We start from the raw sequence: 17,723 nt of genomic DNA, 5'->3' as shown, positions 1-17,723 counted from the left end.
AGGGGAACGAAGGGGACCAAAATAACGTAAGACAGATACGTGAACAGAGAATAACAAAGAGGAAGCATTACTGCATTAGAACAAATTGGAAATTATTTCTAAGAGGTTCCAGACATCTGGCTCCTGGGGTATAGGTGTTGAATGTCCATGGACATTTTAGAAACAGTGCAAATTTAAAAGGCATGGCTCTACTTTCAGCAAGTGGGCCATTGGTGGATTGCTGCCCAGGACCAGCTGGCTTCATCTCTCTCGCTGCTGTGAGATACATTCCCACCTATTGGTAATCTCCATACATCGAAAAATGCCTTTAATAACTGGAAATCTTTGTCCATGGGACAGTTTGTGCAGTGAGTTAAAGGAGATTGATGTGGACTTCTAAAGTACAATCTATGTTTAACTTTAAATGAAACAAAGGAAGGTATTTTAGTTTTTTGAAACATAGAGCTTCCTAGGTATTTTGTTTAAGGCAGAATTTGAATTAAGCATTTCATTTATTTTCTTTTACAAATATTTGAAATCTGTATCCTCATAAAGGATGGAAACACAAGGAAATAATATGAATTATGGATTTATGTTCATAAACTTGAAATTTTGTTCTATTTCATACTCCTTGCAGATTATATTCTTTAAGATCAAAGAAAGCTATTAATATTAATGTCAAGAAGAAATCTGTATTAATTGCAAGGAATATTCTCATATGCTGGGAAAGAGGGAGGCAGAGAGAAGGGAGATCATTGTTAACAAATTTCCACATATTCAGATATGTAATGAATATATTCAGATATCTAATGAGATGTCAGTGACTCTGGGAAACCAGAGGACATCCTTTCAGAAAGCCTAAAATAGATTTTGGTTTTAATATATTATTTTAATTACTTCTTTGCTGAGAAAGCCATTAGAAACACAGAACAGTAAAGCTATAAAGAACCATACTTCTTTACTTACTCCTAGAGCTTGTTCTAGAATGCTTCCTATACATTTAAAAACATTGCCTTTTTTAATCTCACATTTCTTAAAACAACTTTATTCAAACTTATGTCATGCATAAGTGACATGACATCAGTCCATGACATGACATCTTTGACATCAGTGACCTTATCATCAATTCTGCTACCTTTTGAATCTTTTTCCCCCAGAGCACTTTAACTTCACTTCCATCTAAGCTATTTAGCATTCAGCACTTTAAATAACCTTTATGCTACCACTTATCTTATTCTTTGGTTTTACAGATACTAAAATTGAAAATCTTTTTTTATCCTTTTAAATACTTCCTCCCATAATTAATTAGTATGCATTTTTACTAGGACGAGCTGGTGCTACACTTACGTGGCCAGTATTTGAGGCCAAAAGGTGTAGGTTCTATTTGAAATTCAAATTATTACTGAGAATCTTTTTTACACTAAGTTTTTTTTTAATCCATAGGACTAAAAAAGTGATATGTTTACAAAATATACATTTACCTCAAGATTTTAAAGAAAATAGAATATATTTTGTTTTCACCCTCCTTCAAAAGCAGAATGAACTTCAAACTGTGAAGAGTTGATGGGATATGATTACTAACATATAGAAGCCCAAGATAAATGGGATGTGTCTACTCTCCACAAATTCTGAGAGAAAGCCAGGTCTTTGAAGCAGATTGTCACAAGCTTTTACCATGCCTTCTTCCCAGACTTCTAATTATTGAATCAGGATACTCTGTAGCCTTTCAGCATAAAGAATACATGTTTTGGAGCTCAACAGACCTTTCTAGATCCTAGCTCTGCCACTTAATTTCTTAAATTCCGGTTTCCTTTTTATGAAATGGGGATGCTATTACTTTCCAAAGGTTGTTTCAAGAATGGGAGAGATTGTTGGTTTATTGCTAGACATATAGTAGACACTCAATATACTGTAGCTATTATTGCTGAGTCTGTGCTGTTTTGATCTTAGCTTTGAATGCAGACTTTGACCATGACAAGACTCCTGTTGTCAAGGCCATTTTCTGACATTGATACCAACTTCCTAAAAATGTTTGTCATTGCTGTGTTCTCCATCTGAGTGCTGACTGGCAGATCCACCTTGATCATGTCCCAGTTCTATCCTAGTTCTTATGTGAACTGTATATCTAAACTGGAATTTTTGGATAAGCCTAAATATTCGCTTCTTCTACAGAGGGCTGGCCCTCTCTAGCCTAGAGGTAGGTCTCTGGATCCTAACCTGCTGTCACTCAGTCCAGTACCTATTTCTCAGCCCTCTATTGCCCTCTAGTGACTGCTTTCAGCACTACCTCATCCAGGGGTTTGTCCTTGTAGAAGGCACTTGGTTACCTGAGTTAAGAGACTAAGAATGGTTAACTGAATTGAGACTCCACAGTGGATTAAATTACATGCTATATTTTGTACATTAACACGTGTGTGAAAAAATTGAGAAGCAACAGTTGAAGACTCTTGAAAAGCAAATGTATCAGAATATTGAAGATGAGCAGTATCTCGGTGTCAAAGAGAAAAGTCTGGATTATAAGAACAAAACTGAAAAACTGATTATGGTGGCTTGGTTAAAAATTCTACTTGACTAGGCAATGATTGTTATTGAGTAAGTTAGTAAAGGAATCAGTGATCATTAGAATGTACCCCAGGTTCAATGAGAAGAAATCATGTCCCAAAGTATCATTTAATTTTCTTTTGGAATGCCAACATCAGGGGAAGTTATAGGTATACAATATCTTAGTTTCAACAAAACTTGTAGAAACATCAATCCTTTTCAATTAATAAAAAATTAGACTGAATGATAAGTAAAAAGTTGAATGAGTCATTCTAGGTGACCTGAGTAATAAATCAAAGTTGATCTGAGGGCAGGTCTCCAGCAACATTTCATAAGGCTTTGTTCAGAGTCAGTGCTGTCCCCTCAAAATCGATAACACATGATTCAGATAAAGACACATATTTACCAGAATTAACAGGGGAGGAACAGCTAACATATTGGATGACAAAATCAAGTATCTTCTAAGTCATTAAGTAGCAGGAAGGATGAGCAAAAACATCAGGAAGTGGGCAGTTCTCTGTGTAGATTCACCAACTTAACTGTTCTTCTACAAGATGTAGGAAACCTGGCTTTAGAAAGTCATACACACACAAAAAATAATAACTTGAGGTTTTAGCTGCCTGCAAGCTTATCATGTGCCAACCACATGATGAACTGCCAAATAAACTGATGTGGATCCTCATCAAATATAGACTTCACGTCAAGGATGGTAATAGTGCCGCTCACCTTTGCACTGTTCAGACCACATCTGGAGTATTGTGTTCAATTCCCAGTGCCAGATTTTAAGAAGGACACCGAAAGACTGAAGTGCATGCCAAGGAGGAAATCTGGCAACCGCAGGGCGTGAGGATTGGCTGAAATAGCTGAAACAACTCAGAAACATGGTAACTGTCTGCACGTATTTGAAGAACTGTAATGTGGAAGAGAGTCTCCATTTATTAAGATTCCAGATGAGTAGAACCTGGATCAAACCAAATAAGAACCTTCTATTAGCAAACTCTTCAGAAATAAAATGAACTTTTTGGTGAGAAACTGAAATCCCCACCCCTGGAAGCATTCTAGGACAAGCTGTCGGACTACATGTGGTTCTTTACAGCTTTACTGTTTGGGGTTTTTAATGACTTTCTCATGTATTTTTAACTTCTATGATTCTGGTTCCTTTCCCTCTCTTACATTTTTTCTTTGAATATGGAAACCTTCATTTATTTTCTTTTACTCCCCAATTCCTTCTCCCAAACTTGTACAAAGTTGGACAGGAAGTATCATAAACAGAATCACATACTATTTCAGCCAAACCAGTATGCCAGTGCTTCAGCTTTATGCAGATTTCTTTAAGAATAGGATGCTGTCTCAGAACATACTCCAGAGAAAATAATTCCTATTCCCATGGCCAGTTATGATATAATCAGAAGAGCACAGCCTCTTAACATACAAGCCTTTATAAATCAGTAGCTATAAAAACGAAGAGAACACAGGCACTTTAGCTAAGCCTAAGGAGCTGATGCGCAGTGTTTTGATATTCCTATTACAGAACAAATAGAATTTATATAACTCCAGAATTTGCAGGCCTTTTGAAGCAAAATCAGTTTTCTCTCTCTCTCTGTGTCTTATTCCCTTCTTCCTTTCCTCCCTCTTTTTTCCCTCTTTCTTTCCTCCCTCTTTTTTCCCCTCTTTCTTTCAAGATTTATCTCACAGCTGTTGCATAATGCTTCTAAGCAGAATGATTCTGCGCTCTGTTCCTGTGTTTCTCTTGAGCTGTTTCCTTATTACCAAACCAAACCAACAGCCAGGTCCAGGGCTCATCTGGCTGGTGCTTCCTACATCTGCTGTGCTAGGAATAGCTTTCCCTTCACCAGCTGGCAGTGAAGCAACCGTGAGGGTGCAGGGGAGGGAGGCTTAAGGGGAGCATAAAAGGAATGGGGAGGGTGTAGAATAGAAATGTCCTTTCTTCTCTGTGATGGATTTCCTTCAGCGCAACTCTGGACAGCTGAAATGGCTTCAAAGGGAGGGAAATAGAGAAGCTGTTCTTTCGAAGCAGGTTTCTCCTTTCAGACAGCCTCTTATTACTATTCCTGTGTAATCACTTTTCAGTACATTTTATTAGAACTTCTTTTTATTTCCTGAGAAACCATATAGTTTGCATCTGTGTAGCATGCATTTCTGCGGACCCCTAGAACTTCTTGGCGTTTACAGCGTATGACTCCATTCTCAGATTAAAAGTAGGAAAAACCTTGGAGAGAAAATGCCCCCATACTCTTTTTTTTCCTCCAAATAACCTTTAAAAATCAAGTGGAGGAGAGGCTTCAAGCCAAGTAACAATGATCTTCATCTGCTTAGCAGGGATGCTGGGAGGCATAAGGAGCTAATATGATACGTAGAGTAACTCTACATGTTTCAAAAGTGCTTTATTAATAATGAGACCATCAGCTTCATCTCCTTATGCCTTCATTTCTTCATATTTAAAATGACACTACTATATCTAACCCATGGTGTCATAATGAGGAATAAACAGGAAGAAGGAGGTAAAAGCCGTTAGCACAGGGACAGGCCTGGTCAAACTTCAATAATACTCCACATTAACATCATTCCTGTCTATTTTTTTTTATTTCACATTTTTAAAAATGTATTTTTTTTATTTTGGAAGAGTTACATAGCTTTTATTTATTTATTTTAATGGAGGTACTAGGGATTGAACCCAGGAACTTGTGCATGCTAGACATGCATTCTACCCCTGAATTGTACCATCCCACCTTCAGTCCTGTCTACTTTTAAGTTGGACATTGGAGGGGCTATCAGTAAATATCTGTGGAATGAAAGTGGGTCATTGAATACCAGTCCTAGTTCATTGTATGCAGATCATGGACTTTGTTGAGAAATGACAGATTATAGCATGTGCTTCCTCTTTCATCCGTGTGCTTTTTCTTCCTCTGATAAAAGTCAAGCATGGAGGAAAGAGATGGTCCCTTGTATTTACCTCATCTTCAATTCTAGCGAGAAAGATAAAGTACTGTAGATGAGGTAGCACATTTCTTAAAAGTGGACTTTAAGAAACTCTTTGAACATCTGTTGCAATGAAGAGATACATTTAAAAAAAAAAAATTTAAGAGCAGAGCCAAATGAAGAGATACAGAAAATTCTAAGAACAAAGACAAATATCCAAGAAGCCTGGAAGAGGATGTGGAATAGCTGTATCCAGCTCACTTGTGACACAGGGCTGCACTCTCCCCTTTGTGCTCCTGCAGTGATATAATTGTTACGTTTCCCAGAGTACACTTAGGAATTTGGTTCTAAAATATGATTGCCTAGACATCGATAGATAAAATCAGTAAAGCACAATAAAAATGCAAAGCTATAAAGATAATGTTAACAATATCCTTGGAAAAAAATTCTAGAATGTAGCATGCTTGCAACTATTATCAGAGCATAAAAAGTATAAGCAGTTTGTTTTAAAATAAGTGAAACTGCCTAGATATTACAAAATATGACATTTTGTACGTCTTTAGGGTTCCAGAGAACGTTCAACTCTACCATGTTAATTGTAAAGAAGATTCTGAAGTGAAGAGTAATAATTTAAAAATTTTCCCTAGTTCACATTTCTTGGTGGTTATAAACCTTTTGGGTTTACTGATCTATAGTTACGAAAGAATGTAAATTTCAACAAGTAATTCCTTACTCAAGCTCTTATAGATAAGACAGCAGAATGAAGCCATAAATAACTCACAAGCATAATACTTCTGTAGGGGAGGAAAAATCCCCTCTTCCTTCTGTGAGTCTCTGGCTGGGCCTAAGAACTGATATTAGACAGATAAACAAGAGAAAAGCATACAAAGTTTACTGAATTTTTAGATGAACGTTGGACCCTTCACTAGAGAACAAAGACGGGAAGAAGTAACCAGAGCAGGAAGCTTGTATACTTTTTGGACAAAGAAACAAATTTGTGAAGAATTGGCAAGACAAAGTGGGCTGTGGGTAGTAAATGGAGAAGAAGTAACAGCAGCTGTTTATACAGCCTTCTCTGCCCTGAATTCCCCTTCTCTGGTGATGTGAATGCCTCCCTTCCTCCTGCTGCAGGGAGGGCACCTTTCACATGGGAGGTCTATCTTCTGCTTTCAGGAAAGAAATGGGGAGATCAGAGTGACCTTCCTGCTTCTGCTGCTTAAAATAGTCGATACACTAAGGTGCCATATTTTGGGGTAGTGTGTCCTGAACCCCATCATTTCATAATATAATAAATAAAACACTATCTTTTAATATAGTTTATTAGATTAAAAAGGTTAATGACAGTTTCCAAATGCTATAATTAAAATATTCTATAACCAGGTAAATTTGGTGATATATTTTACCATATTATACTTATCCAAAGAAAGTATAAGATTTCCCAAGCTAAATGATTTTAAAACAGCAAAATTTATTAAGTAACTTGTAAAATACGGTCTGTGTAATTTCTTTATTTAATTAAGGCAGTTTATTTTCTACCTAATAAAGAAAAGCGATTTTTTTCACTTTTAAATCACAAAGTACCTAAACATGATAGTTTGAAAATTTTTACTGTATGTGTCAATGTTGTATAAAATATCTATTGACAAAAATAAAAATAAAATGTTTTCCACCTAGTTTATGGAATTGATAAGAAGTGATATTCATCAAAATTTTTAATGAATCATCATTTATTGGATACTACTCCATTTTACTAATGCATCATCTCTAATGGATGAAGATTTGATTATATTAACTTCTAAGTTGCACAAATAACTTTTAACTATTATTACAATATCCTTAAAACCTGTATAATTAAAAAAACAGCAAATATGTTTAGGAAGAGAAAATAAGAACCTGGAAAACAAAATAGCTATAATTCAAATCACCAAAACAATTTTAATACTGCATTTGCTTCCTCATGGCTGCACACTGAGCTCAACTGTAATAATGTGTGTGGAAATTAATTGTATAATTTATACAAATATAAAATATTATATATGCATTATTATTGCTATTATTAAGGCTAAGGAGGAATGTAAATTTATGTGAATCAAAATTGAACTTGAGAGTTTGGCATATTAAATATATAAATCATATTTGCTGACACATTTGTGTGCACACACACGTGTGTGTATACCTATGTGTGTGTGCTGCGTATATATAATACCATCTTTCTTGATTCGTTTTTCACTCTAAAATATTCAGTAGAGACCATGTGGGAAATTTGGGATGCTGATCCACTGTAAACCATGGCATATTTAGGTTATCTTCAATATCTCAACATTCTTTTCCCTTGGGTACATTATTTTATGCTCCTAGCAATGCCACTTGCTATAAAAGGGAGTTTTCTCTGGGCTCTGTGTGACTGCATCACATTGTATTTATGTTTAGTGGTTTGTGAGTCATTCAAAGATGGTGGTAATAGCATTGAGGATTTGTTTTCACTTTAATTTTGGAGAGCAAGCACAGTCCCTTGTTGTTTACAGTTTTAGAAAAGCATGAAGGAAGCAGATAAGAAAGTGGTGAGAAAGCCATCTAGGAGAGCAAACGAGTAAATTCCAGCTCACTTTTTACTTCCTCTTCTCTAACCTGGGGAATGTAGATAGAAGTGACTTATACCTCCTTTATTTTAAGTTACTCATCCCCAAAACCACAGGGCACATTATTTTACACCAAGAAGTGATTCTTAGTGGGAGGAAATTTAAAGAGTAGAAGGAAGGCAGTTTGTGAGAAATTACTTTCCTAGATCACTCTGAACAGACTGATATTTCTATGCCCCAAGGATCCTCTCCCAACAACCAAGATTGTTCGTTCAAATCAGAAAAGAAGCTGTGTGGAAATTACTTAGGAGAATTATTTTTCATTTCATAAGGAAGAGAGTAAAAAGAAATCAAAGAACAGGCAAACTGCAAATATACAGGCTACTTCTAAACAATGGTTATACCTCTGTATATAAATGTCAGACACATAAAGGTAAACTGCATTAAGGATTTTAATATGAAAATGTAGCAATGAGATTTATGATGACAATTAAGCTAGTTTTCTCATACTTCTTCATAAAACCTTTTTCGAAAGATGATCAAAAAACGCCCCTTCCTCAAAATTCCTTAGCATTTGAGTGTCAGAAACAGGTTCATATGTACTCCATCACAATAATGATATCACCTATATTCTGCTAGACAATTATATTCCTAACTATTGAAGATTTACTTATTTCTGTCCTTTTCTGTCTCATTGTCATAAATGGGCATTTTAAGAGAGATCACCAAAGATCTAATCACAGCCAATAACTTTCTATTCAGACTTCAAAATTCAGACTTCCCTTGATTTTTTAATGCACTATTGTTATTCTTGTTACCATGTGTTAAAAGATAAACTGAGGAATATTAAAACTTTTGAGTTTGAGCAAAATTCATTTCGAATTGGGCAGCATCCCATCTAGTAAATAAATAGGAGCTCCAAGGAGCTGTATAAAATGAAAAGCTTTTATAGGCAAAAAGAAGCAGAACAAGGAAGTTATACTAGACAAAGGAATGGTTTAATTATTGCAAGGTTACTTTCTTTGAGGGATGGTAGGCTGTATCAGGCAGATTACCTGACTAGTGTTGATCAGGCAGCTCCTAATTGACTGGTTTAAGATTCTATTTCTGGAGGGGCCTAAACTGTAATTAGGTTAAGTGTTTAGGTTTTTTGACATGGAGCTTAGCACAGGTGACTCCATTTTGGGCTTGTTATCTGGTTTTTAACACATGTAATTTCAAAAGATAAATTTTTTTTTCTTTCATTCAAATATAAATTAAACATGTAGAAGGTTTTATTGAACTCATCAGTTTAAGGAAGGAACCACGTAGAAATCAATATTCAAATGAGAATTTCAAGAATAATGTATATGCAATCACGAATGCTAAAATAAATATTTTAATAGGTGCAAAACTGGTTAATATTAATAGGGCAATAAAATACAATGTTTGGAATGACCTTTTTATAAGGCAGAAAGCAGTTGTTTCTATTTCTACTGAACAAAATTCATTTGCATTGCTATGAACAAGAATCATTTTATTACCCTCAGTTCTCTACCCCTTAACTTCTAACCCCTACAGAGTTATACAATAGCCAAGTCAATAATAAAACCCATACCCCTGTGGAATTGATAGTCCCCAGAAGATCCCATAGAACACTCTACCTCCCAGCACAGCCCTGAAAGGACACTCAGAAATCTCTTTTGTCCATTTCCATGTCTTGGACAATATTTCCTTTAAAATGTATGTAATTTTATTTGGCAAGTTAGTCTTAACTATTTTTCCTTTAGGCAATGAATCCCTTTTAGTGACTAGATAACTCTAAAATTATAAGGAAATCTTATATTTCCTCAAGAAATCTGCCTTATGAGGAACTATCAGATTAATCTAGCAGCCTCAGTCTTGAAGACAAAGCTTTGAATTTCTTTATACATTCCTCTTATAGTCTTCCCATTGTCCACACAATTGCTTGATTCCAAATCCTAGAAATCATCTTGGCTTCTGTTTATCCATCTTCTCCGTCCCAAAGGCACAGACCCACACAGATACATACACATACGTTTGCGTGCACACACACACACACACACACATCCCATGTCTAGCTCTGTCAGGTCTACAAGCAAATAAATTCCTAAATATCATTTCTCTGAGTCTCCTGGTTCTAAACCACAGGCCAACCCACAGATATCACTTGCCACTTATTATAGCAGCATTCACATTATTTCCTCTTTCGCCACCAAAATTGCATTCTCCACAGGTTAGCCAAAGAGATTTTAAAAAGCTTCAATCAGATCATATCACTCCCCTGCTTAAAAATTTCCAGTGGTTTTACCATTTCAGTTAGAGTAAAATGCAAATTCTATGACACAACCCACAAAGTCCAGCATATTTTGGCCTCTACTTGCCCCCTTAGCCTTTTTCCTACCATCTTCCCTCCTTTGCTGTGCTCTAGCCAACCATCTCTCTCTTACATTTACCTTTCCTTCTGCCTGAATGACTTACCCCCATATCTTTACTTGGCTTCGTCTCATCATTCAGGTGCCAGGGCAAAAGCCACACCCTCAAAGAAGCCTTCCCTTTCCCCCTACTTAATGTACCTTTCTCCAGTCACTCTGCCATTAGCTTTAGTTTTTCCATAGCAGTTATCACGACTTGAATTTTCTTATTTGCTGATTGGTTGAATTGTTAATTATCTGACTCCCCTGTAGGGAATGAGGAGCTGTGTCTCACACACGCTTTAGTGCCTATCCCAAAGGAGTGTTCAATTAATATGTGTTAAAAGAAAGCATAGGCAAGCCTCAATAAAATGTGTTTGAGATATTTACACAGGAATTTCTGTTCAGTATAGGAAACCAATCTGCTACATGTAATGTGGTGGGACAACACGGAAAGGTGCTCAGCACAGTATGAATCTGGTCCTCTATGTCCCAGCAGAGTGTAACAGTGGCAGAGAGTCTCTGTACTCTAGGACTAAGAGGAACCAGCCGAGTCCTCAGCTATGAGCTAAGGTGTGAAGGATTCAGGATCATAGGAGCCTGGGAGAGGAATAAGAGCAGGGAGGGTTGAAACTGGAGCTTATTGTAGGTGCTGACTCCTCCGTGTCAACTTTGAAAAAGTACCTGAGCAGCTCTGATCCCCCAAAGATGAACTTTGACCAAAAGAATCTTAGTAGCCAACAGAAAATCCCTGATACTGCTTGGGTTTGAGGACACATATTGGGATACACTAAAAGGTCAAAGCCTGCCTTTGTGAATGAGCTTCTTGGGATCCTTAGTAGAAAGATGCTTTGTACTCCTAGTTGTTAGTGTTTTTCACTATCTAGGTAAATTTCTGAGTCATTAGGCCAGATATTTTCTTCCCATATATCTGTTAGCTGTTCCAGAGGGTTATTCATGCCTGGCTATAATGGAACATATGTCTTGGGTACTGTTTAAATAAACATGTGGTAAATATTTTTCATATTTTTATGACTTCCATTTTAAGGAAAAACTTGGAAGTTCCAGCAGCACTGCCCATTGTGTATATGCCAGCCCTAAAATGAAGATCTGAGATCACTCATCTCCACTCCTTGCCAAATCTAACAAGAACGTTCCCTAGTGATTGTTGATGGTTTTCTACTTTGTGCTTGAAGGAGGGAGGAAAGCTCCACGACAGAGGTGGCATTCAGAATGGGCCTTTAACGGTGGAAGTGGTTCCAGAATAAAGATTCATTCTGAATAAAGTCACGGGAGTGATGTTGTTTGGGGTTTATTTGGAACAGTGGCAGAGTGGGCCCTTGTTACTTGAGTTTCTGAAAATTCACAATAATTTCAAGGCCTTCACATTCTGAGATGTCTTATACTTTGTGTATTTTGTAGGTAACTGGTTTTTTAGCAGCAGTATTATGTGATTGGGCTTTATTTATAGAATGTGGATCCCAAAGCTGCTTAGTAAATTAATTTGAGCTGAATGACATGAGAAGTGAGAAGAGGGGGTGAACATGTGAATTCAGAAGCTACTACCATTGATTGAGTAGGTCTTCAGGGCCCCTCCAGGATTTGATCCTTCTTTGCCTTTATTGCACACTACTCATCCGTTATTTTCCAGTTAACCTTGACTGTTCCTGTGCTCTTCAAATTCAGCACATTTACCTAACAAGATTCCTTGTAGCCAGTCTTCCTCCTTCACTGTCTCAACAGTTGAATTGTATTTCAAAGAAGTCAGGTCCTTGACACTTTCTCTAACCCGCTCCCACCATCATCCCTACAACTCCACGTTCTAGAAGCATGACTTCTTATATATTTCTTAACTCTAAAACCTCTAATTTCTGATTTGTAATACTTATAATATCTTTCTCAGAGTTCTGCTATAGTAGATAATGAATGAAAAGATTTTGAGCATTCTTGTTTTTGAATTGCTGCAGTTTTAAGTTGGTAAAATTAATTTAACATTTTGCTTGCTTATAATAATTTATGTACATGAGTTATTGCTTCATCTATATTATAATTTAATTAAAAGTAGAAATTATATATTATTTTTGTTTCCACCACAGAGTTTTGTGTGCTGCTTTACACATTAGGACTTTAAGTCATGTTTTTAATTTGAATTAAGTGACATTTTATAATTTTTAACAGTACATCTGTCTTGAATTGTGATCATTTGGGGGCTTCTGGGCAACACACCAATATCAGATACTTTATTTTGTTGTAAGTTATTTGAGGGCAGATAGGCCGTGCTTTCCCATCTTTTAAACTCCTGGAAGATTTTCTTCCATATGGTAGGAACCAAATAAATATTTGATGAACCAAAACATGAACACAGAAGAAGCAACTCTTGTATCATATAAGATGTTCTGAGATGCCAAAGAACTACATGTTGGCTTGCTTTTTTATGTAACTGAAAAGTGGTTTTTTTGTTTGTTTTACAACTTTCAAAATCCTTAGAAACGCTCACTAGTGCATCTTGCTTTCAGAATGTCGGGAGTGTTCCTATGTTGCTGTGTACATCACGTTTACATCTGGAAAGGAGGTATTCATTCTTTTTGGAAATACTTATCAGCTTCTACAATGTTCCTGGCTCTGTGAAGAGTGCAAAAGTTCCAATGTAGAATGAAATGGAAAGATCTATTTGTTCTTTGTTAATAAACCTTCAAAGGCTAATCAGCTGGAAGGCTGTCTCCTTTTTCTCTGAAACCTGGAGGTTTACTTCAGGAGGGCCTTGTAGAAACTAGAAAAGAAAAAGGAAGTCAGTTGTGTAGGGGCCCCTAAGAATCTTACTCCAAAAGTAATCTGCTTTAAATATACATGCCCAAATTCAAGAAGTATGTATGCAAACTGTCAAAATATTTGGATTTAACATGAAAAATGTTTTTCTCTTATTTTAAATTTGTAATCCATTTTGAATTTACTCTTTAATGTAACTTTTTCTTAGAGCCAATTCTAGGCCAAGTTTTAAACCAGATAAAAATCCATCTTTGGTAACTCCTTTTCCTTTTCTAGGTCCCCTGTCTTTATCCCCACTTTCTAGGCATTCAGGATTATCCTGTTGCTTAATCCAGCAAGACCTGATTTACACTAAGGTTTTAGTGTCCTTTCGATGCGTTAATGTTCTTGTGTTCACAGACTTCAATGCAATATAACCAAAAGTGGGGATGTGAGTATACATATGAATAGAAGATGTTAAAAACACACTAATATTTCATTTGAAATAACCAAATACTTATTACATTCTTAGAGGTTTTTTGAAAATTTAATTTTGCTTCATTATTATTCTGCTTTTATGAACTGCAAAACAAAAATGGTTTGGTATTTGAGCTATAAAAAAAATGTCTTTACCTCTATGATTAATGACAGTGCCCTTCTAATTATTTTGAGATTAAAAAAGCCTACAGTGAATCTGATTATGTTTCTAAAGTAATATGTATTAGTTTTTTTAAAATAACTAATTCTGTGGTTAGATTATTTCAGAGTAGTATAAAAAGTAGTAACCAAGTTAGTTTTTTAATTGGTACATTATTTTTAATTCTAGCTGTTAAAATTTTATCTTCTTTATATATTAACATTCTCTAAACAATTCTCTATGTCTAGTGAAAAAATATTTTTCTGTATTTATAGGTTATAGTGAGGAAGATTATATTATTGTCTTTATTTTTTGCAGGGGTTAAAGACACTATAATTGTTTATATTCCTTGCTTGATTTTAAGTGTATAAATCCCATAAAGCATCCTGCCCAACTTCTCATAAACTGTGACTAGTCAAAAAGTATCCGTTGTTAGCAATGTGTCTGTTTTTCAAGGTAACTTTCCTCATTTATAATAGTTAACTTTATTCCCTTCTTCACTCTGCCACGCCCCTATATTAAAACACTCATGCTACATACTATTTCAGTCATAGTATGCACCAGGTGCTTTGCAGTGCAGCAAAAATACAGTGATGAAGAAGTTAGAAAAGGCCCTTGCCTCCGTGGAACTTATATTCTAGTTCCAGTGAGCAGCAAATAGAGAACAAATAGCCCAGTGAGTAAGATAACTTCAGATCATGCTGGACAGGAAATATACAGGTTGAGGTGATGGAGAATAATACTATCTAACATTCAGCCTTCACTCATGCATGCATTCGTTCCATTTATTTATTTGTTAAGTAGCTACTATATACGCCAGAAACTACAGACTCGAGCCCCTGTGTGTGAAGTGCTTAAAGCAGCTACCTAATGAAAGTTGTAGATGTGTTTCCAGAATGTTCTTCAGTTTCTTGTTTTTTTGCTGACCAAACCCAGTTGCTCTTTGGAATACATCTGCCTACCGTGGTCTACATGCAAATGTCCTCTTTTTAAAAGGGTAGCAGATACGTTCTCTTTCTTTTAAATACCATCTGATCCATGAACATATAAGTAGACAAAATTCATTCGTTTACTCATTCACTCATTTATTCATAGCCTTTATTTCAATGTGCTTGTAGGAAGTAGAAAACCAGAACTCAGACTCTACCCTCCAGTTAATTATAAACCATGTGACATCATCTTTCTATCTACCCAGCCAGAATTAGAAGGCCCAAAGAATTTTCTGTCTTGCATATATTTCTATATATGTCTTGTCCTCCTTACTTAGCTCTTTATTTCTCAGGTATCTTGGCATTCTTCATGATATCAAAAGTTGCATCTTACCCACAGAAATTGCTCATCTTTATTACATGAATGAGGAAAAGATCAGACTAAGTCAGAGCTGTTACCTATATGATCACTATATTTTTTCTAGGTTAGAGCGTCATATTTGGAATTTATTTACACTGTGAATTATGGTGAGGAGATAGTGGGCAGCACGTTTCCTAATGATTGGTTTTGTGTGATATTTCATTCCCTCAGTTGGTATCCTTAATTACATAAGTTTAGAAAGAATGTTCAAAATTCATTTTAAGTTTTCAGAGATACTGACTTTCAGAAGGAAAATAATATAAAATCCAGACACTCTAAGCTGTTATTTTAGGGGAAGTTTGAGAATCATGTTGTACACTTAGGATAAATGGGAGAGTAGAGAAAAGACTGAACAAGTTGTCAGAAAAAGGACAGAGAGGATTGCTGAGTCTGGTTTGCACTGAAAAACTGGTTTTGTTTGCTCTTACTTTCTTGGATCAATTCCTATTCCAGTATAGTAAGATAAACTCCAGGGTTTAGAATATACAATTTTAAATTGTTTATTGTTTTGAATCACTTATGTGTTCTGAGGAGGGAAGTAAATAAAAAGTTTGCTTTGGGCCTTGTTAAGTATGAGGCACAGATTAGATGTTAGAGTGGAGTTGTCAAGCAAGCAATTAAATATAAGAAACTGGGGTTTGGAAGAGAGATTATGTATCTGTAGATGTAAGTGAAAGGCATTTAAAAGCCATGATACTATATGGGATCCAAAGTTGAACCCAAGCACTCCACAGTTCAGAGGTCTAGTGGATGAGGGGTGTCAAAAGGATACTGAAAAGAAGCAGCCAGTGAAGTGGGAGGAAACCCAAGAGAGAGTGTTCTAAAAGCCAAGTGAAGAAAGTGGGTAAAGGAGAATCAAATGATCTACTTTGCCAATAGCTACTACTCACAGATCAAGTGAGAGGAGGACTGAGTATTGACCATTGGCTTTAAAAACGTGGAGGTCAGTGGTGATCTTTTAGTGGAGTGGTGGGTAGAAAAACCTATTAGAAATATGTTCAAAAGAAAGTGGGAGAAAACTAGGTGGAGGCAAGTGTCAACAAACATTTCAAGGGGTTTTGATGTAAAAGTGGCTAAGTGAAAAAATAGGGCAGTACCTAGAAAGGAAAGTAGAATCAAGAAAAGCTGTTTTGTAAGATGGAATAAATAATAGCAACATCACGTAAGCTGATGGAAATGGTTCCACAGAGAGGAAGAATTTGCTGTTGCTGAAGACAGTGTGACAGAATTGCTGGAGAGATGTTCATGAGTAGGCAAGAGAGGATGAGATCTAGTGTGCAAGGTGGGAGGTTGGCCTTAGCTTTGAACACTCAAAGGAAGGCAGAGTGTATGAGCTCAGAGGCAAGGGTAGTAGGTTGGCATGATTCTGTTTCCTTCATGAAATAAGAAGTAACTTAATGAGCTGAGAGTGAGGATGAGGGAATAACTGTTAAGAGAGTTGAGGGAAAAAGTATGGCATGTAAAGTTAATCTAGGAAAATGAGAGAGGTGATGAACAGGGAGAATAAAGTAGGACCGATGGTCAGCACTAAGGGCCCACTTGAGATTAATGATCATGACTTTAAAGTGAGACTAGTACACGTCATTGTAGGTTTGTTTTGTTTTGTTTTTTCTGGGAATGGCTTAGACAGAGAGTTGGATTTAGGTAGAATTAAGATTTCACCAGAAGTGTGATAGTTAGAAGGAAGGAAAGAGAGTTGCACACATGTGCAAGGAGGTAATTACAATGAAGGCACATGGGATTTAAACTAGGCAGTGGGTACAAGGATAGTGACAAGGTAGTAGAATACATTGATTGTTAGTCTCAGGGGGCACAGATTTTTTTTTTAAATTAAGGTACCAGAAGGAATGAGTCAAAGAAAAAAAAAAGGAGTCAGTGATCAAAGAATTAGGTGTTTGAAATTGTGATTACAGTGAGGTTTCCAAAAATGGTGATGATAAGATCTTCTAGGATGTGATCACAGGAGTTGGTAGCTGGGGAGACAAGATCATGGGAGGAGAGGATGTAAAGGAACCAAGTTTAAAGAGTTGGAGGATCATTCATGTAGATCTTGAAGTTGAGTTGAGTGTTTTACAATAAACAAAGAGCCAAAATCTTCAAAAACTGAAGAAGAAGAATGGTATGAAAAAATGACATACAGTATCTTCTATCGTCTGATAACATGAGATTCAAAGTTTGAGTTTATAGAGAGGAGAAAGAGAATTGTTTGGAAGTAGCAATGAAATGCAAGTAGGGTATTTACCCAATTTTCGGGCCTGGTGGTGTGGAAGAGAGACGAGCCATTGCTTGAGAGAGCTGGAGAGGCTGGAGTGTTGTCAGAAGAGAGCCGGTTTTCAGTGGCAACAAGAAGATAAAGATCATGTTCAAAAGTGTGAAAAAGAACTTTGCTTATGACTGCTCCAGAGGACACAGTGTGTTGGGGAGGAGTTGGAAATGGGAGTGAAAACGAGGAAGGAATATACAGATGCTTAGTGGTATCAGAGACTGAGATGTTTGGAGACCCAGGTTTTATCTGGGATGTGACTTAAATAGAAATAA

General features: G+C 36.3%; 1 protein-coding gene across 3 annotated transcripts in view; it reads left to right on the top strand.

Moving 5' to 3' along the window:
- Positions 1 to 17,723, top strand: part of ARSJ (arylsulfatase family member J) — a 68,240-nt gene that overhangs the window by 25,753 nt on the left and 24,764 nt on the right. Inside the window, exon 2 of one of the 3 annotated variants that reach the window (XM_032462349.1) lies at positions 12,970 to 13,025. The exons of the other annotated variants lie outside the window; for them this stretch is intronic. Coding sequence (XP_032318240.1) covers positions 12,988 to 13,025 — 38 coding nt within the window. The 5' untranslated portion in view covers positions 12,970 to 12,987. The remainder of the gene's footprint in view (positions 1 to 12,969; positions 13,026 to 17,723) is intronic. 3 annotated transcript variants of the gene reach the window in all.

Source organism: Camelus ferus, chromosome 2 (assembly GCF_009834535.1).
Source record: "Camelus ferus isolate YT-003-E chromosome 2, BCGSAC_Cfer_1.0, whole genome shotgun sequence".
In the NCBI taxonomy this organism is placed as follows: Eukaryota; Metazoa; Chordata; class Mammalia; order Artiodactyla; family Camelidae; genus Camelus; species Camelus ferus.
This window is presented reverse-complemented; position numbering and strand designations above follow the sequence as displayed.